Source organism: Neolamprologus brichardi, chromosome 14 (genome assembly GCF_056152115.1).
Source record: "Neolamprologus brichardi isolate AB-2024 chromosome 14, ASM5615211v1, whole genome shotgun sequence".
NCBI lineage: Eukaryota > Metazoa > Chordata > Actinopteri > Cichliformes > Cichlidae > Neolamprologus > Neolamprologus brichardi.
This window is the reverse complement of record NC_142117.1, coordinates 4,570,868-4,593,077: the sequence shown is the minus strand read 5'-3', so window position 1 is coordinate 4,593,077 and position 22,210 is coordinate 4,570,868. Positions and strand designations below refer to the sequence as shown.

At 39.4% G+C, this 22,210-nt stretch overlaps 1 protein-coding gene across 6 annotated transcripts in view; it reads left to right on the top strand.

The window, feature by feature from the left end:
• Window positions 1-1,205: 1,205 nt before the first annotated feature.
• astn1 (astrotactin 1) overlaps window positions 1,206-22,210 on the top strand; it is a 559,446-nt gene continuing 538,441 nt past the window's right edge. For all 6 annotated transcript variants that reach the window (XM_087850671.1, XM_087850667.1, XM_087850670.1 and 3 more), the window contains exon 1: window positions 1,206-1,585. In XM_087850671.1, coding sequence (XP_087706797.1) covers window positions 1,279-1,585 — 307 coding nt within the window. In that variant the 5' untranslated portion in view covers window positions 1,206-1,278. The remainder of the gene's footprint in view (window positions 1,586-22,210) is intronic.

Sequence of the window (22,210 nt, the reverse complement as noted above, 5' to 3'; positions counted from 1 at the left end):
TTGTTCTTACAAGTGGCCAAATATGGAGAACAATGGGGACCTAATTCTGTACTGACTGATTATGTTTTATTTCACCATTTTATGAACAGAAACACGTGTTTTTTCCCTCCTCGTTCACAAAAGTGGCAGAACAGTGATGTACCAGGAAGCAAAAGAAATGGATAATGAGAATTTCACAGAATTTTAACTTGTGAAAAACAGGGGGGGGGGGGGGGGGGGGGGGGGGGGGGGGGACGGACGGACCTCAGTTAAAAGTGTGTCATTTACAAAAACTGAAATCAAACTGAATAGCTGTATTTTCTCATTTCAGCCATTTATACACCACTAACTGTGGACATGCACATTAAAGGTTCCTGCCGGGTCTTAAACTAATAGATGTTAAGCATATTAAACCTGACAGAGTATTGGAAACAATTCCATTTTATTTATTTATTTTTTAAAACATGCACAATTATCATGAAAGTTCAGTGCTGACCTTTATAACACCAATATTCAGGGTTCTATGTAACCTCACCAGATACAGCAGAACATAATGTAATGGTGCCAAATGCAGTCTTATTTCAGTGTACTCTTAAAATTGTATATATTATGTCACACTTCCTCAAAATGCCCTGTTTAAAAATGAGCAATAATGATCTCTGTGGCACTTCTTTACTCAGTACTGGTTGCCAACATTTACAACATATAGTTTCATTTTATTTGTAAGGTTCCTAAAATTTGGTGAGAGATTTTTCACTACTTAGATACTTCATATCTGGGCCACTGCAGACCCCGACACTCGCTCCTAACAGTCATCTGCACCATCAATTAGGCAATTATGCATGTACACTGAGGTCAGGCAAGCTTCTAAGGATGCTCTGTGGTGTCCTTGGAGATTATGTGCAAGTTTCTATGACAGGGCAAGCAGACAATTAAATTACAAATTATGTTTCTTTTGCTGATGGGACCCTCGGGGCACCCCGGGTGGTTTGCTGTTAGTAATCTTTGCGTAGCCATTACAGCCATTTGGACAGTTTGTCGATCAATCACAACAAAGGGGGTCAACAGCATTAAAACACGGCTACATTATCAGTGTTCAGCGGGAGTAGCACATGCACAACAAAATCCTGTGATTGATCATATGCGAGAAAGAAGAGGCGCTTGTTTCCCACACTGTGAGAGCCCGCCGGTGTAGCACGCCCCCCATTCACTCTCTCTGGCGCTCTGTCGTCCGCCGGGTTGAGCGACTGAAGCTGCCTGGGAGAGAAACAGCGAGGAGGGGAGAGGAAACGGAGCGATATGGCGAGCATCAACATGGGGCCGAGACCGCTGCTGCTGCTGGAGCTGGCGTGGGCTCTCCTGGCTCTCCAAGCGGTTTACGTCCGATGTCTTAACGGCGATGAGGACCAGAGCCAGGACACCGAGTGCAAGATGAAGAGCGTCACCGTGTCGGCGCTGCCGTTTTTAAGAGAAAACGACCTGAGCATCATGCACAGTCCCTCGGCCTCTGAGCCCAAGCTTCTGTTCTCTGTTAGAAACGATTTTCCCGGGGACGTGGTGGTGGTGGACGACCTGGAAAACACTGAGCTCCCCTTTTTCGTCTTAGGTGAGTTTTTCTTTTTACATCACGCTGCTGTGTGGGGTCATTAGCCGCCAATTAAGCGGATAAAGCCCCGCTCGCTCTTTATTACTACACCGGAGCAGCTGTTTATTAGCTAGCGCCTGGCTACATACCATGGCTCCACTGGTTTGGGAAATGTTATAGGCAGCATAGCAGCCCAAATATGTAGCTAATACGATTAGCTCCGTTTTACGGGTCATAATTAGTCCGCCAGTGGTTGATAATTAGTCTGTTATTGATAGCGTAGTGAATCAACACATAGCACTTGTTTTTGTATTATATTAGGCCGCACAGCACATGCGCATAAAATAGAGTTCGGGGTTTTTTTTGTAATAAATAAAAACCATCATTAGAGTTGTTTAGGGAGCGTCATTTTAATTTTCTGTGTTATTGCTTGTGGGTATTTTACCCAGAGTGTGCACACGTGGTTCGGTTAGCTACATGTGTAGGAAACTGCTTGCTAGTTAAAACACTAAAAGCACAGCCGAACTCCTCTTACACCACACTGTGCTGCAACTTTTAATTTGGTGTCTTTTTTTTGTAGTTTTTGTTGCCCATTTCTTATGTTGTGTTACAGACAGTAGAATTTACGCCCGTCTTGTGAGTTTTCAAACTTTATTAAATAAGCTTCATCGAGCTTTAGGCCAACCCAAGTTCACGTTAACTGGACATTATGCTTTGTTTCAGTAACACTGGGTTAGGCAGAGAGCGGCAAAGTTTGCAGTGAAGTTTGCTGGCCGCTGTCCATGGTGCTGAATCTCAGCGCTTCTTTGCAGCGCCTGTTGCTGCGGCTGCTGGGGGCCAGCATATCCCCCCCTGCATATTCAGGGGCTCCGTGTGAGCTGCAGTGTCACGTTTACACCGCGTTTTAGGTCCGCTCTGTCTCTGTTTGGTGAGGGTTTAAGTGTTGTTACTGGAGTCTCAACTGGTTTTGATGTGTCCCAAGTCAGAAAGCAACAGGAAACAGTGAGGCAACATGTCAGATACGCCTTAGTGTTGTGACTGTTGGATCAGTGGGGCTTTTTCTTGCCTGTGACACTTTGATATGAGGTGTGAGCTTAAAATCGCAGTCTCACTCTATCTTATTTAAGAAAAAATTGCAACAAAACGTATACAGGACAACAGGCATAGCATAGCTCAGCTATTCTGTCTGTTACTTATATTACTATTGAGTCATTTTTGGATATAATTTTCATGCTTTGTCAGATACACCATGATACGATTACATGATTAGCATCTTAAATCTTTATATCACCAACAAATCCTCACTACTGAAGTGTGACTTTTTATTAGATTTCTTTTTATTTTAAAAGAAAAACCTTTTTAATATTATAATCAGTTTTGTTATTTATGTAAAGCCTCTGTTTATTTATTTGTATTACTTTAATTCTTAAAATATTTAGATGTCACAACATGAAAAGTAAAAACAAAACTTGCACTCACGCTGCTGGATGCCATCATCACTAAATACTTGTGTGGTTTGTTTTTAATTGTTACCAGTAGGGCTGGACAATATGGCCTAAAATCCATACCGCCGTATAATTTGAAGCATGTGTGGTAACGATATATATTGCGATATATTATTTTCTTCTGTATACTGTATTTTCCGCACTATAAAATCCTTTAATTTTCTCAAAAATCGACACCTTAGGTTAGTCATTAATATACTGCAACAACATGGGAATAGTGGTAAATGGTCTGTATTTGTATAGCGCTTTACTAGTCCCTAAGGACCCCAAAGCGCTTTACACAACCAGTCATCCACCCAGTCACACACTGGTGATGGCAGCTACATTGTAGCCACAGCCACCCTGGGGCGCACTGACAGAGGCGAGGCTGCCGGACACTGGCGCCACCGGGCCCTCTGACCACCACCAGTAGGCAACGGGTGAAGTGTCTTGCCCAAGGACACAACGACCGAGACTGTCCAAGCCGGGGCTCGAACCGGCAACCTTTCGATTACAAGGCGAACTCCCAACTCTTGAGCCACGATTGCCCCACAGAGCAGAATTCATTCATTAACTCAGCGGTCTCCAACCTTTTTTGCACCACGGACCGGTTTATGCCCGACAATATTTTCACGGACCGGCCTTTAAGGTGTCGCGGATAAATACAACAAAACAAAACTAGTACCGGTACCGAAAAAAAGAAGATTTATTCATAACACACGTGAAAAGACCCAGGGACACAGAGTTAATGATAAATACGATAACAAAATAACGCTGAAAACCGATAAAAACCCTAAAAACCATACATTTCACACCTGAGCGTCAACTCTCGCGGCCCGGTACCAAACGACTCACGGACCGGTACCGGTCCGTGAGTCGTTTGGGGACCGCTGCAATAACTAATCAGTGGTACAGAAGTGGAGGAAGCGCAGTGTTTGGCTTTCCTCATATTCCAAAACGTGCTTCATCTCTTCGCTATTACTGTCGCCTGGCATAATTTGCAGATGATATTGCTTGCAGCTGCTGCGATGCTTTCGACCAAAACAGGCGCAGCTTGATGACACCATCAACATGCTGTAGAGCGGTATAGTCAAAATCTCTACCGTTGGCCAAATTCATATTGTTTCTACCGAATACCGTTTATGCCGCCCACCCCTAGTTATCGGTATTACTAGAAACAGAGAATAACAAAAATAACAAGATTTATACTGTTTGAATAAATCACATTTTAACAGTATTTAAATAGTTCTTGAGATACTAGTAATAGCACAGTAATGCTTCAAGAACCAACACATAAACTTAGAAAACCAAAGGAATGAATATTAATTATAACTTGATTTAACCACATTTAAGCTAGAAATGGATTGGTGGGGGAAAACAAGAAATGGTTTAAAACAAATAAATTACATTTGATCAAAAATATAAAGGTAAAGTAAGTATTTTTTGAGATTATGTAATAGAATAGTTATTGTCATAACCATCTTTTTAATGAATCCACTAAAATACATAGGAGCGATTGCTCTTTTGTGGAAGCTGACATGTTGTCATGCCATCTTTACACAGTGGTCGACTGTTTTTTCTAATCAGCCACATACTGTAAGTAATACGTGCTATAAGTTACTTATAGTTACAAGTTGCTCTTTTAAAGTATATGTGACCATTTAACATTTGTACTTGTATATTTTCAATATCTCTGACTCACTATGTCTCCAGATAGCTGACAAAGGGCCAGCTAATGTTAGACTCAAGAATCACACTTCCCCTCTGATAAAAAGTTTTATTACATTCAGAGTTTCTAGAGTTTCAGAAGTCAGAGCCACTTGGAAAAAAAGTTTAGCTAACACCTGCTAACAGCAGCAAAAACAGCAGCACTTACCAGGAGAAAAGTTCAGGATCTCCTCAAAAACTTACCTCGGTATCGCTGTCATCAGACAGAAGTGAGCCTCACTGACTCATCGACTCATATCAGATTCCTTTCACAAAGTTTTACAGCCTCCTCCAGAGTAAATAGACGAGGACTCATATTGACAACTGAGGTAAACAATGGACTGAGAACCTATACTCACTACAGATAAACATATTGGCCACCATAGCTGGGATTATACATTTAATTTGGGAGGGGTAAAAAAACAGAATTCAGCCGAATGAAAAATGCTATCTGCTGAAATCTATTGGTGAGAGTTTACACACTGTACCTTAAAGTTTCTTAATTAAATCCTTCACATATACATATGTATATATATAAGGGGTGCAACGATACACAAAATTCACGGTTATCGGTTCGATACTTTGGTGTCACGGTTCGATATTTTTTCGATACAGAAAAAATGTTCATGCCTTTTTAATTTGTCATTTATTAATCCATCCATCCATTCGCTTCTGCTTATCCTTTTTAGGGTCGCAGGGGGCGCTGGAGCCTATCCCAGCTGTCATAGGGCGAGAGGCGGGGTACACCCTGGACAGGTCGCCAGGGCCAACACACAGGGACAGACAACCATTCGCACTCATATTCACTCGCACATTCACACCTAATGACAATTTGGATTATCCAATTAACCTATCCCCACAAGCTGCATGTCTTTGGACGGTGGGAGGAAGCCGGAGTACCCGGAGAGAACCCACGCAAACACGGGGAGAACATGCAAACTCCACACAGAAAGACCTGATGGTGGAATTGAACTCAGGACCTTCTTGCTGTGCGGCAACAGTGCTAACCACCGTGCTGCCTTTATTAAAATTATAAATATATATTTTAACTCTAAAGTACAGTTTTTAAATTTAATGTTGCTGAAACAAAAAAGTAATAAAAAAATAAATCTATCTGATTGAGAAATCCCTCATCTTTGGAAAAAGAGAGTTTATTACAGAGAAATGTCTCTTTCCAAAATAAAAGCTCTACTATACGCTTCTTCTGGGCTATATTCTCAGCAGCATATTAAACATATCAGGTCCCCATAAGGAGAATCATGTGCTAACGGCTGTCTAAATGACTCGGGTAAAGTTTGTAGCATGCGTGCTTGTTGTTTTTGTCTGCTTCCACTTGTCTTTGCACTAGGATGATGTCGGAGTAAATGTGCAGTCATATTCGTTGTGTTCCCACTAGTGCTGTCAGCGTTAATCTGAAATGACGTTAACGCCACAACGCGGCAAATCTCCGTTAACGAGCTATCGCGGATCGCCCCGTGCGTGGGGCTGGACGGCCAACACGTTAACGAGCTAACTGCGCTAACACAGTAGTTCCCACCCATGTAATTGAGCATTGCGTGGCACATCCAACATACTGTTTTACTTTAGTCCATGACGCGCTTACCTTCAGGGTCATACGTCACATGAAAACCAAAATAGTTCCAAACGCCAGATCTGAATGAGGGTGGGGGAGGTTCAATTTGCCATGTAGCAAGGCGAGCTTAGCTTCTGTCTTGCTAGCTTGCGCTGCGCTCAGTGGATCTGCGCTCGACAGTGCAGCCTAGGCGGAGTAGTCAAACACAGATCCACTGAGCGCTCAACAGAGACAGCACCGTCAGAAGGAAAGTTGATAAAATAAATTAAAAATTTTGTATTGTTCGATACATATGCGTACCGAACCGAAAGCACTGTATCGAACGGTTCAATATCGATACGAGTATTGTTGCACCCCTAATATGTATTTATATATATTCTGCAGTCTACTAATTGTTATAAAGCAGCACTTGTTAAGCCCTAGCACTAGCTGTTACGCTATAAAAGCATTTCTTACCCGTGTGAGAGGTTATGAAATCTTTTGAAAGTTTTACGTTTCTCAAATATGATGCTTCTCTACAGTGACTTGTTTTGATATCTTAATTTTGGTAAAACAGAAACATGTTTCTGACCATTTTTTAAAAAACTGACCAAAAAATCTGAAAGCTCCTTTGAAGAATGTGACAGTTGCTAATTAGTAAGTATTTTCACTGTGTACTTTTTTCATAAATCCACAATTTAGTCTGTCACAAAATTGTGGAAAATGGCCAAGGGGTCCAAGGATGAGGTCTACCAATTGTTTAAAACTTTGGAGATTTTTATAATGACATAAACAGAGTAAAAAGAACACAATGACACATGTGAGATTCTATAAAAGCAAACTTTTGGGCAGTAGTTTTTTCTTTTTTCTCAAAAGTTAATGTGCCTATTTACTGTAGTAGAGTAGAGTATTTAAATGAGTTATACAGTGTGATTTAAGTTTACTGCAAATTGCGCTATAAAGTTGTGGAGTTGTAAAGTATTTTGTCTAGTATCAATTATATTGTCAGTTATATCGTTATCGCAAATTTTCAAATGTATATCGTGATAAATATTTTTGGTGGTATCGCCCTGCTCTACTGGGTGGATGGCTCATTGCCAAAGCTTTGGCTGTGTCCTGTCACTCCTCACTGAGTACCCAGCTATTGAGAGCCAAGCCCTGCAGATTTCTTTTCATAGTGATAGTTTGATCTAACAGACCAGCACTTAACTTAAATGCACTGAAATTAACTTAATTAAGGGGAGAGAGGGGAAGAATCCCAATGCAGGACGCAAGAGGATACATCTTATATTGGGCATAACGTGCAGCCAAATTACTTTTCAGTGAGTGATGGGTTTGCAGTGTATCAGGTTTTTATACACATTTCTACACAGAGATCAGTCCATTAAACAAAACTGCAAAGACTACAATAGCCTCTGCATGTCTTTGCTGAGTAGTAGACACACTCCTGTGGAGCATCACAAATTGAGATTTATGGGTTTTTTCTTTTGTTTGTATTTTTTTCTCTTCTCTCAGAGCTATTAAATACCATATTGAAATTTCTGTAAGACAGCAGTCGTTACTGCTACGTGCTCCAGTCCTAATTTTGTAAGAATATTGGCTCAGTCTAACAATAGGTGATACATGTCTGTATGTGGTAAAATAATAATAACAACTTCATTAACACGTGGAAGGATCAGAATCTGATGTTAGATACTGTTTTGTGTTTATTAGACACAGATATTAGATTTACGTAATAGAATCATTTGCAATAAGGCAAGCTGTGCTTATTTATTTATTTATTGGTAATTTATTTCAACATGTGAACAATATACAAGTACATTTAGAAAAGAAAATAAGAGAGAGAAAAAATACTATACAAATTACATACAAAAAAAACGTTCTGATTAATTTACATGTTGAAAGGGAAGAAGTAAACACTTATTTAATCCCACCCCTTTGCCATAAGTTATCAGTTAATATTTAGTCAGCTTCCTTACTGATATAATTTGTAATACAAATAGTGAACAGATTTCTGATATACTATACACTATAATATCACATCATGACTTTTTTTTTTTAAAATAGAGACATTCACTTAATTTACATATTTTCCTTTTCTTTATAGTTCGAGAAGATCATATTTTTATAACTCTTTTTGAACAGTTTTATGTTTGGACATTGCTTTAATTCCATATTCAGACTGTTCCATAGTTTCACTCCATGAACAGAAACACAAAAGCTTTTTCTTGTAGTACCTTCATTGTACCTTCATTGTTTTGAAGTTACAAAAACACCTTAAATTATAATTTCCTTCTTTCAAAAAAAAACATACTCTGAATATTACCTGGCAGTTCTTTATTTTTTGCTTTGAATAAAATTTGTGCTGTTTGGAATTTCACTAGATCATCAATTTTCAATATTTCAGACTGCAAAAATAGTGAGTTTGTATGTTCCCTGTAACCTGCATTGTGGATGATTCGAATTGCTTTTTTTTGAAGAGTAAAAAGTGCTTCTCCTGAGGTTTCTGGTTTAGCAGAAGAAAAACTGCCCAAACTCTTCAAGACACCCAAGTTCTCCTTCAGTAAGGACTCAGTAGTCCGATACTTGGTCTGATACTGACCCCAAAAAAGCTGGATTGGGTATTGATGTTTATTATGTCACATGAAAGCAGCAGCTACTGGCAGAACTAATGTAGCACGAAGGAAGCTAATATAAGATAAGCTAGAAGGGCATTCAGTTAGTTTACCACTTGTTGAGAAGCTTTTACTGTATGGCATGGTGTTGTCCTCAACTGGATTCATCTTTTTTTACTCCAACTCTTAAGCTTAAATTTCAAAACTTACATTTTAACTACTGATTTTATCTACTGTTCTGATTTTATCTGTTTTGATTTTATATACTGTTTTGTTTGTTTGTTTGTTTGTTTGTTAATTACTTTCTTTGTTTGCTTGTTTTAATCAATTTTAAATCATGCTTTTTATTTGTTTTTGTTTCTAATGTCTCTGTAAAGCACTTTGAATCACCTTGTTGTTGAATTGTGCTATACAAATAAACTTGCCTTGCCTTGGCAGCTCCATAAACAAGGTGTGTGTGAGGAAGGGAAAGAAGAAAGAAAAACCACTATGTAGCATCTATGGCTCTCACAAAAATTAGACTAGTGCCTCTAGGTTAGATACCCAACACCAATGTAGCTTTTATTTTTTAATCGTATGTAACCTCACCCATCTACAAATTTGTAGATATATTTATTTAAAAACATTTTCTTACAAAGTCGTCTATATTTACCCTGACGTCGTCATACACATAACAAAACGAGTCCTAAGAACCTCACAGTGTGGATTACATCTTTTAAATTTAAAACTGGTAATGCGGCTCTTTAACTGGTATCTGGCATCTTTTGCAAATCAGAACTGCATAATGCAACTAGAATTACCACTGTGGGCTGACTGTTGTATTTACCAGTGCCTCAGAAAGCACTACTAAAAATTCCATGGGTGTTTTAATTACTGCACACATATGAACGTTGGGAATAGCTCCTGAAGCTCCCTAATGGAAGTATTATTGATATTTACACCACGAGGCTGCCGTGGCTCTTTAAATGAACTGTTTAGACTATTGAAAGGAATAATTAATACAACACTTATGTTTTAAATAAGGTTAAGACAAATGCACAGCACAACAGATCTCTGACATTTCCTGACATAGTTTTCTGCTGTGGGACAGAAAACTTTTAATGAAAATTCACACTGGGGAAACCCACACAAATCCAGATTTGTTATGCAAGTTGTGGCACTGCTACTCAAACAGACTGGAGCAGCTGGAGCTGCTGGTTCTATTATATATTTTGGTTTAATGTTTCTTTTGTTTGTTGCTTTTTTTCTTTGCTGTTTGACAACCTCCCCATCCCTTTGTAGAAAAAGATGGGTGTCCACTTTAAACTACAAACTCACTCGCTCATTGTATCCGTGTCTTCTCAGGAAACAAAAGCAAGCTGAGCCAACATTGTGTGGCTGTGCTGATAAAAAATAACAGTGACTGGACAACATGTGTGGCTGAATGCTGTTTCAGTGGAACCTCTAAATTTTTGGTCTGGTTTCCATTTGTCATGTCACTCCAGCCTTCGTTATGCTGTTGAGTTTTCCATTTGAAGGTGGTGCACAGCTCATCTCAGCAAATTTTTACAGAATGCGTGCGAGCCATTGTGCAGGATGTTGGCATGTGCAAGGCTGGCTGCGGGCAAGCATGCAACGTGGGAAACTTGGATAACATTAATAACAAGATTAAAACTAGGGCTGGGCGATTTGGCCTAAAATCCATATCACGGTATCATTTGAAGCATGTGCGGTAATGATATATGTCGCGATATATTCTTTTCTTCTGTATAACGTATTTCACACACTATAAAGTACACTTAAAATCCTTTAATTTTCTCAAAAATTGACAGTGCCCCTTATGTATGAATTCTGGTTGTGCTTAGAGCAGGGCGATATGACCAAAAATAGTTATCACGATATACATTTGAAAATTTGCAATAACGAAAAAAAAAACAAAAAACAAGCAGCTGTTTTTTATGTGCATTAAAGTTATATAAAAATGTAACAGTGCAAATGCAAATTTCTTGCTGACAGTTTAACCAAAAGGCATTTCCAGTGGAAACTGGCCGACATATCCTCAGCATAACCATGTATAATATCCACAAAACTTAAAAAGAGCTTATACACACACAATATGGTTATATTATGTTGTTGAAGCACAGTACGTATCACTCTGCGAGGCAACCTGCCTAATATAGCTGTAATGCTCTGACAATCCATCAAGCGGTGCGGCTTCGTAGCTTAGCAAAGTTGTACTAAAACATCTGACAGATTTTCGAGTGCCGTGTACATAAAATCGTTTTGAGGTCAGTAAACACAACCAGAATTCATACATAAGGCACACGAGATTATAAGGGGCACTGTCAATTTTTCAGAAACTCAAAGGATTGATTTTAAGTGTGCCGTATTTTCCAAACAACACGGTAATAACGACGGCCCGCTAGCATGCGCTACCAAAAATAGTGCTTTGTTGTGTATCTGACTAAAGCTAAACCAGTTCCACACCAGTTCCACACCACTGAAGTTGCAGCATTTTTACAAACCAATTCTGGTTCATCTGTTTCATTAAACGATCCAATTTCGCTCTTCTCATCATGCGTCACCGCCATGTGCGTATGTAAACATAGGCACTGCGCATGTGCGTTTTACCCACATTCTATCGCGATATTTCATTTTCCTATTGTTGCCCAAAATTACACCGGTATTACAGTGAACAGTATGATATAGCCCAGCCCTAGTTGTGCTTACTGACCTCAAACCATTTTATGTGGTACACGGCGCGCAGAAATTTGTCAAAAATGTTTTAGTATGACTTTGGTAAGCTATGAAGCCGCACTGCTCGATGGATTGTTGGAGCATTACGGCTACCGTAGTCAGGAGCCTCGCGGAGTAATCTGGGTCCTAAACTCCGCCCCTTCAGGTCCCAAAGTCAAACAATCATTGCGGCATCACTGAGAGTTAAAAACTGTCTAAATTCTTTCATCTTTAATAAAATGATCAGCGTTGCTGCTTTACCAGGTGTAATAATTACGTTTAACATCCAGGCATCCATGAAAACAGAATTTATTACATTTAACGGAGTTAGAAGTTAGCAGGAAGTTAGCTCACTAGGTTCCACCTAAACATGATATAGCATGTTCTGACTGAGATTTTTGAAAAAATTAAAACGTACAGCTCTGCTATCACTTCCAACATAAATGAAGACAGAAAACTAAACAGCAGTGACTTTTGTAGGGTTACTGAAGTTGGACTACCTGGTATATAATGATGTCCTACGTGATCGCTAGCAAAACAGCTATGTTAGCATAACATTAGCACAGTGAACGCTAACTTTTTTCCACTCAATAAAAGTTAACGTGAGGGTTTCTGGTGGTCAGGGACAAATGCAATTGCATGGCAGGGTGCTGTAAACGGACAAGACCTCAGTCAGGAGAACAACTGAGATAATCCATCCACAATACGATGTTAGTCATTAATATACTGCAACAACATGGGAATAGAGCAGAATTCATTCATTAATAAATCAGTGGTACGGAAGTGGAGGAAGGAAGTGCAGTTTTTGGCTTTCCTCATATTCCAAAAGTGCTTTGTCTCTTTGCTATTACTGTTGCCAGGCATAATTTGCATATGATGTTGTTTGCAGTAGTGATGTGTCGGTCGCGAACGAAATGGCTCTTAGAGCCGACTCTTTGAAATGAACGACGTGAGCCGGCTCCTTATTGGGAGCCGTGGTTTTTTTTCCCCTTTCTCTCACCCTCTCTCTTGCACTTTTTTTCCGCTTCACTCTGCACGTGAGCCTTGTAGGGAGGGGCAGTAGTTACGCTCGCAGTAGCACAGGAACAGAGCGGGAGGAAGAGACAGAGAAAGAGAGCCAGGGACAACAACGTCACATTAGAAAGGTATAGTAATCATCCACAACTATTTTCAGTTGCAGATGATAAAGGATTCAGAAAGTTTATTCATGCAGGTCCATAGTTAAAAGTTGAAAATTTAAATAGTTAAACGTTGAAATGTAAATAGTTGGTTTTTGTATTATATGATTTATTTATTACATTTTATGTGGGGTGAATAAATAAAAGTATATTTACGGTGGCCCCTACAGACAAAGCACGTACAAACTCCCCGGTATGCCCGATGGTGATTTTCGTTTTTATGGGCCGATGATTTTTTTTTTGTAACGGCATGAAGAATGAGAGGTGGTGGATTGGCCAGATGCTGGCCGATGTGTAAAATAACTCAGTTGTTTGGTGGTGGCTATGGCGGAGCTTCCACACAGGCCAGCGGGTGGATGAGGGAAGGAGAGGCAGGAGGAGCAGAGACCCGAGGCAGCCGCCAGTCTGAGTGTCAGGTGAACTGAACTTCAGGTAAGAAGTTATGACCTGCAGTCTATCTGGGTCAGTTATAAACCAAGTTTAGGTGGAGTTTATTTTCCTTGTGCTGACTTTTTCGTACTGCGTACTAGCTAGCATGATGGAGTTTCTATACAGCTGGGTGGGTGCTATGATGTTACTGATAGTGAACTTTATTTTATTCATAAGGTTAGTTAGTAGAGTTTCCAACCGCTCCTTAAAAAATGGAATGGTCCCTCATTCAGAGAAAACATTACGCGTTTCGTATCGAGCTGAGAAGGAACAGCTACAATGAAAAAAAGACACAAAGCTGGAGTTATTCTGTGTCTTTGCTGCACAGCTGCCTCTTCTTCTCTCATTCTCTCCCCCTCCCTCTCCTGTTGCTACTTCAATCATGAAACTGATCAATGATCAGCTGATCGGCTTTTCTCTCTTGTTTGTTTATCTCCCACTTTGTACCAGAAAGAGGAAACCAGCGGATGTCGTGCTAAACAACAGCAGCACGTTTAAGCTTGATGAGCTGTTGTTAGAATGTATTTAATATTACTTTCTAGTATCAGCTGATGTTTGCTGGAGCCACAGCTGTAAAGCTGCTGGTCATGATATCGGTTTGGATATGTGGTGAGAGGGAAACATGAAGATGAAACCAGGAGAATCATCACAGCTAAACAGGTGATGGAGAAACAGGTTTACCTTTTAGTTGAAGGGAAGTTATAAACTGTTTCTGAGAAATAACACCAGGATCCTTTTGTAAGTAGCTGACAGCTGGTAACTGTGCAGGGGCGGGTCTAGCAAAGTTTTGCCAGGGGGGCAGGTAGGGCATTGACAGGGAAAGGAGGGCACAAAGAAATACTTTTCTTTCTTATTCTCATTTAAAATGTCTCGCTTTTATTAAACAATTATCTGAATCTTACAACCAAAGTTTTTATCTGATGTAAAATGTATAGAAATCATACATATAGCAACAAGACAGCGTACATCACTGTTACAACAGCATTCATTCAAAGGCTTTGTGGCTTTTCCTAGAATACCTGGTGGGCCGGTTTCTAGTCAAAATGCCCGGGCCGATTGTTTGTCCCAGTCCAGCCCTGAAAACACGCACAAACTCCGAAGCACGTACAAACTCCAAAACATACAAAACACAACAGAAGTGCTCCAGGATGCTGGGCGCAGTGTTGAGCTTTTGTTACCTAGGGGCTACACAAGCCAGGAAGTACCAACGACTGGATTTGGTGTGTGGTAGTAACAAGTAAATGAACTTTTTTTCAAATTATTTGAATATATATGAGTGCCTGTGTATAAATACACAAACAATAAAAATATGCTTTCAATTGTGTAATTTAAGTGATCTAGGTAGCTCTGCTTTGAAGTTCAGTTAATGCTAGAAATGTGTGTTGGAGTTTGTACGTGCGTTGTCTCGAGGGGCCACCGCATATATTTATATATAAACATATATAAATAAAACCATGGTTTTTTTTACATTAGTAATTCCTTTTGTGCATAATTTTATATTGTTGTTAATAATAAATTAATTAAAGCAACAAAACAACCTGAAGAGCCGGTTCTCTAAAAAGAGCTGGAAATCCCATCACTAGTTTGCAGCTGCTGCAATGCTTTAGACCAAAACAGGCACAGCTTGATGACATCATCAACATGCACTATCGTGGTAGAGCGGTATAGCCAAAATCTCTACTGTTGGCCAAATTTATGTCGTTTCTACCGTATACCCTTTAGACATGACCCCTAATTAAAACCAACAATATCTCTTTTGAGTAAAACAGTTAAACTAACTTTGAAAAACCCTTACTGGGAAGAGATTTTGGGGGTAATGAGTTTTTGCAGTAAACACTTCTTCTTGAGGAAAACTGACGTATGTCAACATTGCTGGATCTGTTTGCAACATGTAACCTGCTGGATGGTTTTCCTTTGTGAAAGGCCTCATAGACTACCAAGCTACTGGTTGATGGTACATATACTCTACCAGCAATACCTGCATTTACCATCCATCCATCTGTCCATCCATGTGGGGGGTTGGAGCCTATCCCAGCTGTCATAGGTTGACGTGAGGGGCAGGGTTTGCCTGGGCAGGCTGCCATTCTGTCAAAATGCTAATTCTTTAAATTTTAATTTACATTTACATTTTTGTAATGTTTTTGTTGCTACTCTAAAATGATATATACCTATATTATTATTTCTTGTTGTAGATGACATCTTAGAAAATGGGAATAAATGAGACCTTCTAAAGCAGGGTAGTCAGCCATGAGGCGATCATATATCGCTGAAACATACAGTATACACCTTAAGGTGCTGGGAGAGATTTTACATAGAGCTGACATAAATTTCTCCTTCTTTTAAAGCTTGCTGGTAGTTAAAAAAACTGAGTGTCACTTTAAATGCAAGACAGCTGGGGGCTTTGACTTAAGACCGTGAACACTTGAGTCAGTTTAATATTACACAGTACCCCTCTCAGCAGCAGCAGAGAGTCCTGCTGACAGCTGCAGTAGCCCATCCTCTTCCATGCTTCAACGGGACACCTTATACTCAGCTAATCCACAGTAATGATCTGAGCTTTGAAGACCTCGGAGACAAGAAGATCAAAAAATTTTAATGGACTCAGTGGTCTAGTTCACAATGAATTGTATAGTAGTATGGTTCATTTTGAGAAGGGAACTGAGCTTTAATTTTGCCTTGGAGAAATTTTTGGATTTTTATTTTCATTAGCCCGTCAACCTTTTTTGCAGCGACAGCATTTGAAAAGCGTTTAAAGAAAGCACACACTTGTGTGTGTGTGGTGGCGAGGGCGGTACTGGGTACAGTTTTTTCTCCTCACCTTTTACAATAGCTTACGTTTCCCATATTGCTTCTGTGTTGACCATTTAAGAAACACTTTGCAAAGGGGAGACTCTGTGACTGACAGTAAATTCTAGCTTCGGGACCGCAGCCACTTGTTAGTGTCGGAGAAGCCGGGGAAGCTATGTTATTAGAAATTTACCCTTTTGGTGTGGTGTCATAAATTGTGCCGAGGTGAGGTAATAAAGTTACCCTCTGGGAGACACTCTTGCTGTATTGGCTCTGGCAGTGATTTACACATTTGTGCTGGAAGGATCGAGGAGGGTAGTCAGCCCTTAACTGCCTCCCATTTGAATCACCTTTCTGGGATAATAAGTTAGCTAGTAAGATTCAGGTCCATGCCATAGAAAGTTTTATACTGCTGCTAGTGGATACGACATTAAAGTCCACCAGTGCTTATACGTCTCCTTTGGGCCCTAAATGCACTGTGCCCTTATTAAAACTCTTGTTTGTATATTTATGTACATTTTCAAACCATAACAAAGCTGACAGGACGCAGAGACTGACTGCATTTCGTTCCGTCTTACTGAGTGTGTAGAACTCAGTGCCTTTCATTGTTGTGCTGAGCAGTAATTATATGGTTAGTTAGGCTGGTGCAATACAACAAATCTAAATATAGCTGTACCCGTGTTTTATAAATACATTTTCAGATTAGAGTTCAGAATTAATTCTTTTAGCTGTATGGCTCATTTTGTGTCAGGAATAAAGCAATCTTTTAATCAGAATATATTTATTCTTATTCTTATTAACCCATCAACCTTACTAAGAAGATACTACTACTACAGCAAGTAGTTTGATTTGCATTGATTTCCCAGCTCACAAAAGGGAACATTAACTACAGTTCTTCATAATCAAGTGTTTCCCACACAAGGACCAGGTGCTAATGGTATACATTGAGTGCTGAAGAGCATGTTTCTGTTTCTTTTTTATTGTTTCATCTGAAACAACAACATTATCCATTTCCAGTGTTGGGAAGGTTACTTTTAAAATGTATTCCATTACAGAATACATGCCCCAAAATGTATTCTGTAACGTATTCCCTTACGTTACTCAATGAGAGTAACGTATTCTGAATACTTTGGATTACTTAATATATTATCATGCTGTTTACAACTACATGAATGTACTATTGCTGTGATTTATTACTGTTACTGAAGGTCCGCGGCTCCGAACCGTAGTAAAGGGACCTCTGGCTAATACGGTGGGTTCTGTGTCGGGCTTGTCGAGTCTTAATAGCTTACTTACAACTGGGCTCGTCAGGCTCTCTTCTTGGCTGCAGTGGTTATTATTATATTTACATGCTTCCAGCTCCCGTTTCTGCTCGATGACAGCTCGTACTTTTCCTTTTTCTCCCTCCCTCGCTCACAGACACATAACGTGTATGGCAGTCCATTCTCCCTGCAGCACGGACTACACTGCCCATGATGCTACATTCTTTAGAGCTATACCTGTAGCATTCTGCCTATTAGCTTAGCACAACAACAACAAAAAGGCCTCTCTCACCCAGGAAACACGTAGAGAGAGAGCGTCACCCTGTAACCATGGCAACCGTAACGCTGCCGCCTGGAACAACAGAACGTAGCTGTCAAACAAAACCCAAACAGTCCTGACCCGCCACAATATGAAACAGGGAAGTACCGCCGTGTAATCCATTTATTTCAACAAAGTAACTGTATTCTAAATACCACCTTTTTAAACGGTAACTGTAACGGAATACAGTTACTCATATTTTGTATCTTAAATACGTAACGGCGGTACATGTATTCTGTTACTCCCCAACACTGTCCATTTCCTTATTTTGTCGATTCAGCAGTTGCTAACCTGTTAGCGCTAGTGGTTTCCTTCTAGTGCTTCCTTACAGGTGAGCTTCTGCTGTGGTGGCATTCAGCTGTTTCAAGCTCCCATTGAGAGTTGAGGTTTTGAAGGGTTGTTAGACTCTTCGATTTTAAAGTCTGAGATGTTGGATTCAGTTGCTTAGTTTGTTTCAGAGTATAGGCAGCAACCCGACAATGTTTAACCTCTCAAATTTGTGAGTGTATAGATAGACGAAGGTCTGTTTAAAAAGGCTTTCCAGCCTTTAGCCTCATCAAGTGACTTATTCTATGCACATTGCTTTAAAGATCTGAGATCATCTGAGTAATCCAGCATCTGCTGAATCCTGTGTTTTGGTTTTTCAGAGCAACGTGAGAATTGGATTAGTCAAACTCAATTCAGTCCAGTGAGAAAATGAAATGGTGATTAGATGGAATATTTTGATCCTGGAGATTATCATCAGCAACTCTGATAACGGGAGAAATGAGGAATAAGAGGGAAAAAACGTTTTCACCCCAGCAGAGAAAGAACGTGTTTGAGAGAACTGTGAGAAATTTACCAAGATATTTTATATTAAAGGTAATATCACAAAAATAGAAATAACAAGAGGCGAGATGAGGCAAAAGATTAAAGACAAATGAAATGTGCAAGCATACTCTTACTCCTGAAATGATTTCATTCTCATGTGCTCTTCTACTACAACATAGAAATCATATTGAAACTGGGAAAGAAGCTGGTGTGATACTACAACTGTAAGGTAGCTTATAGTCTAATACAGCACTTTAAGTCTGCCTGTAAATCTGAATCAGTGACATCAGGGATGCACGATTTTCGCAAAACACAATTTTATTCAGTTTTAAAAACATTATTATTTGTCACATTTATTCAAAAAATGTTTTAGTGCTCTGTCATCTTCCAATTAGTAATATTTTCATTAAAAAAGATTTGATCTAGCACAAAACAAAGTAAAAAGGGCACTGCTTTCCCTTTTACACTGTGCTACATTCGTGAAAACTGATTTTCAGAATTAATCTCTGCAGACAAATAATAATATAAAGTCTTTGATTCCATTCACTGTACCTGCACGATGGGTGTGAATAAAACTACCAGCAAAGCACTCGACAGCTGTGAGATCACTCCCTGCTCTCCCCGCTGATGTTTTGCGTAGGTTTTGCCACTTTAGAAAAGTAATTAGGATAAGATATCTTTGAAACATTTGTTATTCACTGTGTTTCCTGGACACACACAGTGCAAATTATAACCATAAAGCAAGAAAACACAAATATATTAGTAATATGTCAAAAACTTGTTTAAAGCTAACGTTTATTTTGTCATTTATTAAGCAAATAACAAGCTTTAATTCACATTTTGATAACCAAACATGAGCGTCCACACTGGACTTCTCTGAGGAGTCAGAAATGAATAAATCATAACGTTCAACTCTCTTCAATCTATTAACAGTAAGTAACTGTAGTTTGGCATCTTAATCAAAACTCGTCAGGAGCCAGCACAGTATATATAATGAAATTTACATTTAAAATAAAAAAAATCTATCTAACATGTTGTAACTAGAGTTGAACTTTGTAACTAGTTGCTTAACCCTTTAAAGCCGGTTTTTTAAATCCCGGTAGCTCTGCAACCACGTAAGCTAGCGCAATAATTCTTTTTGCATATGAAACCGGAGGAGTTGTACTTACATCTTATGCCATCAGCTTGTCCTCGGTCACAGTTTCCTTCCACATATAGATTTGCAAAAACTGCATAAAAAGCACTTGCAGTAACAAAAACATAATATTCCAGAAACACGCTTTGCCGATCCGATCAGCTGTTTGTAACACTTCCTAGTCCATCAGCGCGAACTATCACATGTCCGCCATGACCTGCCCGAAACCGGAAGTGACGTCATTTTGCGGAAATGTAGTTTTTTTTTTTTTTTTACCATCAGGGCCTCATGAGCCTATACTGGTGTTTTTAAAAGTTATCTTTGACTTTATGACTTTCTGTGTCGTTTCTGGGATGCTTAGGACTCATATTGCACTGCTGGAAATAGTTTATTTTGATGCATATGCTGCTTTTTTGCAAATTTGCATTATAATATTTATTTTCGTTTTTCCTGCAGTGTATAAAAATTGGTGTATTTCAAAAATAAAACTATGAAGACACTCAAAATAAATTTCCTGTGGTGGGAAACTATTTTGTGCAACTTTTTTGTGTTTACAGTTTTGAGGGATAAGCCTCTTAAATTTCTCTAACTAGAAATATATGTTAAAAAACAAAAACGATTTTCAATTTTTTTGTAGTTTATTGCACTTTTTTGCAATTTATGTAATTACTATGCACTTAATGCAGACATATTATTAAAATTTGGGCTACAATGGTTGTATTGATGTATAGCAATTCTATGGTAGGTCTTAAAGGGTTAACCTGGTTGTACTCTGCAAGTGTATTTTTGCCTTAAGTGGTAAAACAAGTTTGCTTTTTCTACGTGTAACAGGAACAATTTTCTTGCATATTTGTAAAGCATTGTGATTTGTTGGAGGATGCTGATGTAGCTAAATCTTCATTTGAGGCTGACACATGGCTCTGGCTGTCAGACATGTATGGGCTTGTCTCGTTGTGCATTAGGGAATGTACATGCGTGGCATTTCTATAGCAATTATATCATGACAATTAATATGGCAAGATGATACGGCACAGCCCTAGTTCCCAACAACAGATGACTCAGGGAACAAGGGAACAACTCAGGGACTTTTGGTGTGCTAGACATTTGAATTGTGTTGTATATCTGTCTTTTAACAAGGTTTTACTCATGCAGACTAGTTCAGGAAACTTCAAGCTGCATAGTGCAGGAAACAGCTGTGACGGGTACATCCATGCATGTGGTCAGGTCCACAGCAATTTGCTTTTGCTTTGTGTTTTAATTGGTCAGGGAGGCGTTTTAAGTATTGCGCAACAAGATTAAAATTCAATTAATTGTGTTGCCCTAAAGGATGGTGTAGAAATAGAAAAAAGGAAGAAAAAAATATAAAATTAATGTTAAAACAGCGCCAAATAACAACAACAGTCACCTGAAGGCGCTTTATATTGTAAGGTAGACCCTGCAATAATGCAATAACAGCAGAGTGCAGAAGGTGGACCTCTTCCTTGGAAGCCACACAAGCTACAGGTTAGGGCTGGGCGATATGACCCAAAATTCATATCTCGATATTTTTTAGCTGGGTGGCGATATAAGATATATATCTCAATATTGTTTTAAAGCCATAAGTTAAGAACAAAAAGAGAGTTCTTAGTCACACTGTGTCCCAGATGTCACACAGGCATTTTTATTTACATACAGCATAGATTTACATGAAGAAATTACTCAAAAATAAATTATCAGCATTTATTAAATAATAATGCTCCATAAATAAAAGAAAACAATGTTGTTTTTGTGCGCTGCAGCTCCGTAGCCTAGCAAAGTCGTACTAAAACATTTTTTGACAGATTGCTGAGCGCCGTGTACCACCTAAAATCGGTTCGCGGTCAGTAAGCACAACCAGAATTCATACATAAGGCGCGCTGTCAACTTTTGAGAAAATTAAAGGATTTTAGGCCGTGCAGCCCCTGTGGGCTGCATGTCGTTAGCGTGGTTAGCGTGGTTAGCTCGTTAGCGCGGTTAGCTCGCTAACACGTTGACGCCGTCCAGCCCCACAACTCGTTAACGGAGATTTGCCGTGTCCATCTTGTCGCTGCCTGCAGGTGAAGCTATGGGGGAGGAGGGGGAGTTGTGTTCAGTGAAGAAGAGGGGAGGCCGAGTAACGTTGCACAGAGACAAAAGTGGACGAAAGAGAGGCAAGCTTGTGGTTCCACAAGTATAATTATAACGTAACATAGACTATATCGATATAAAGGATATTGTCACATCTTATATCTCGTATGAAAATATATAGATATTTTTACAATACATGTCAGGTAACTGAAACTCACTGGATGTTGTTGTTGTTCATATTAGACTGTATTGTTGGCAGAAGCAGCGAATGGCATCACACTTGAATTGTAAAGTGGGGAATATGTGTGAAAATCCCCCCCCCCCCCGACTAAACTGGTACGTCTCTGAAATGCCAATGACAACTGCTTCCTCCTGAGAGTACCACATGCACATCTACACGGCAAGCCACATCGTTTAAGTGTTTCATATAATCTCAGTAGTGGAGTAGAAGAGCTGGTTTCACCTTATGATGACATGTCTGTGACAACCAATAAAACAGCAGTTGAAGAAAGAAAAAAAAGAAAAATCCAGGATCAAATCGTCAATATTTTATCCAGCTAAAGCGTTT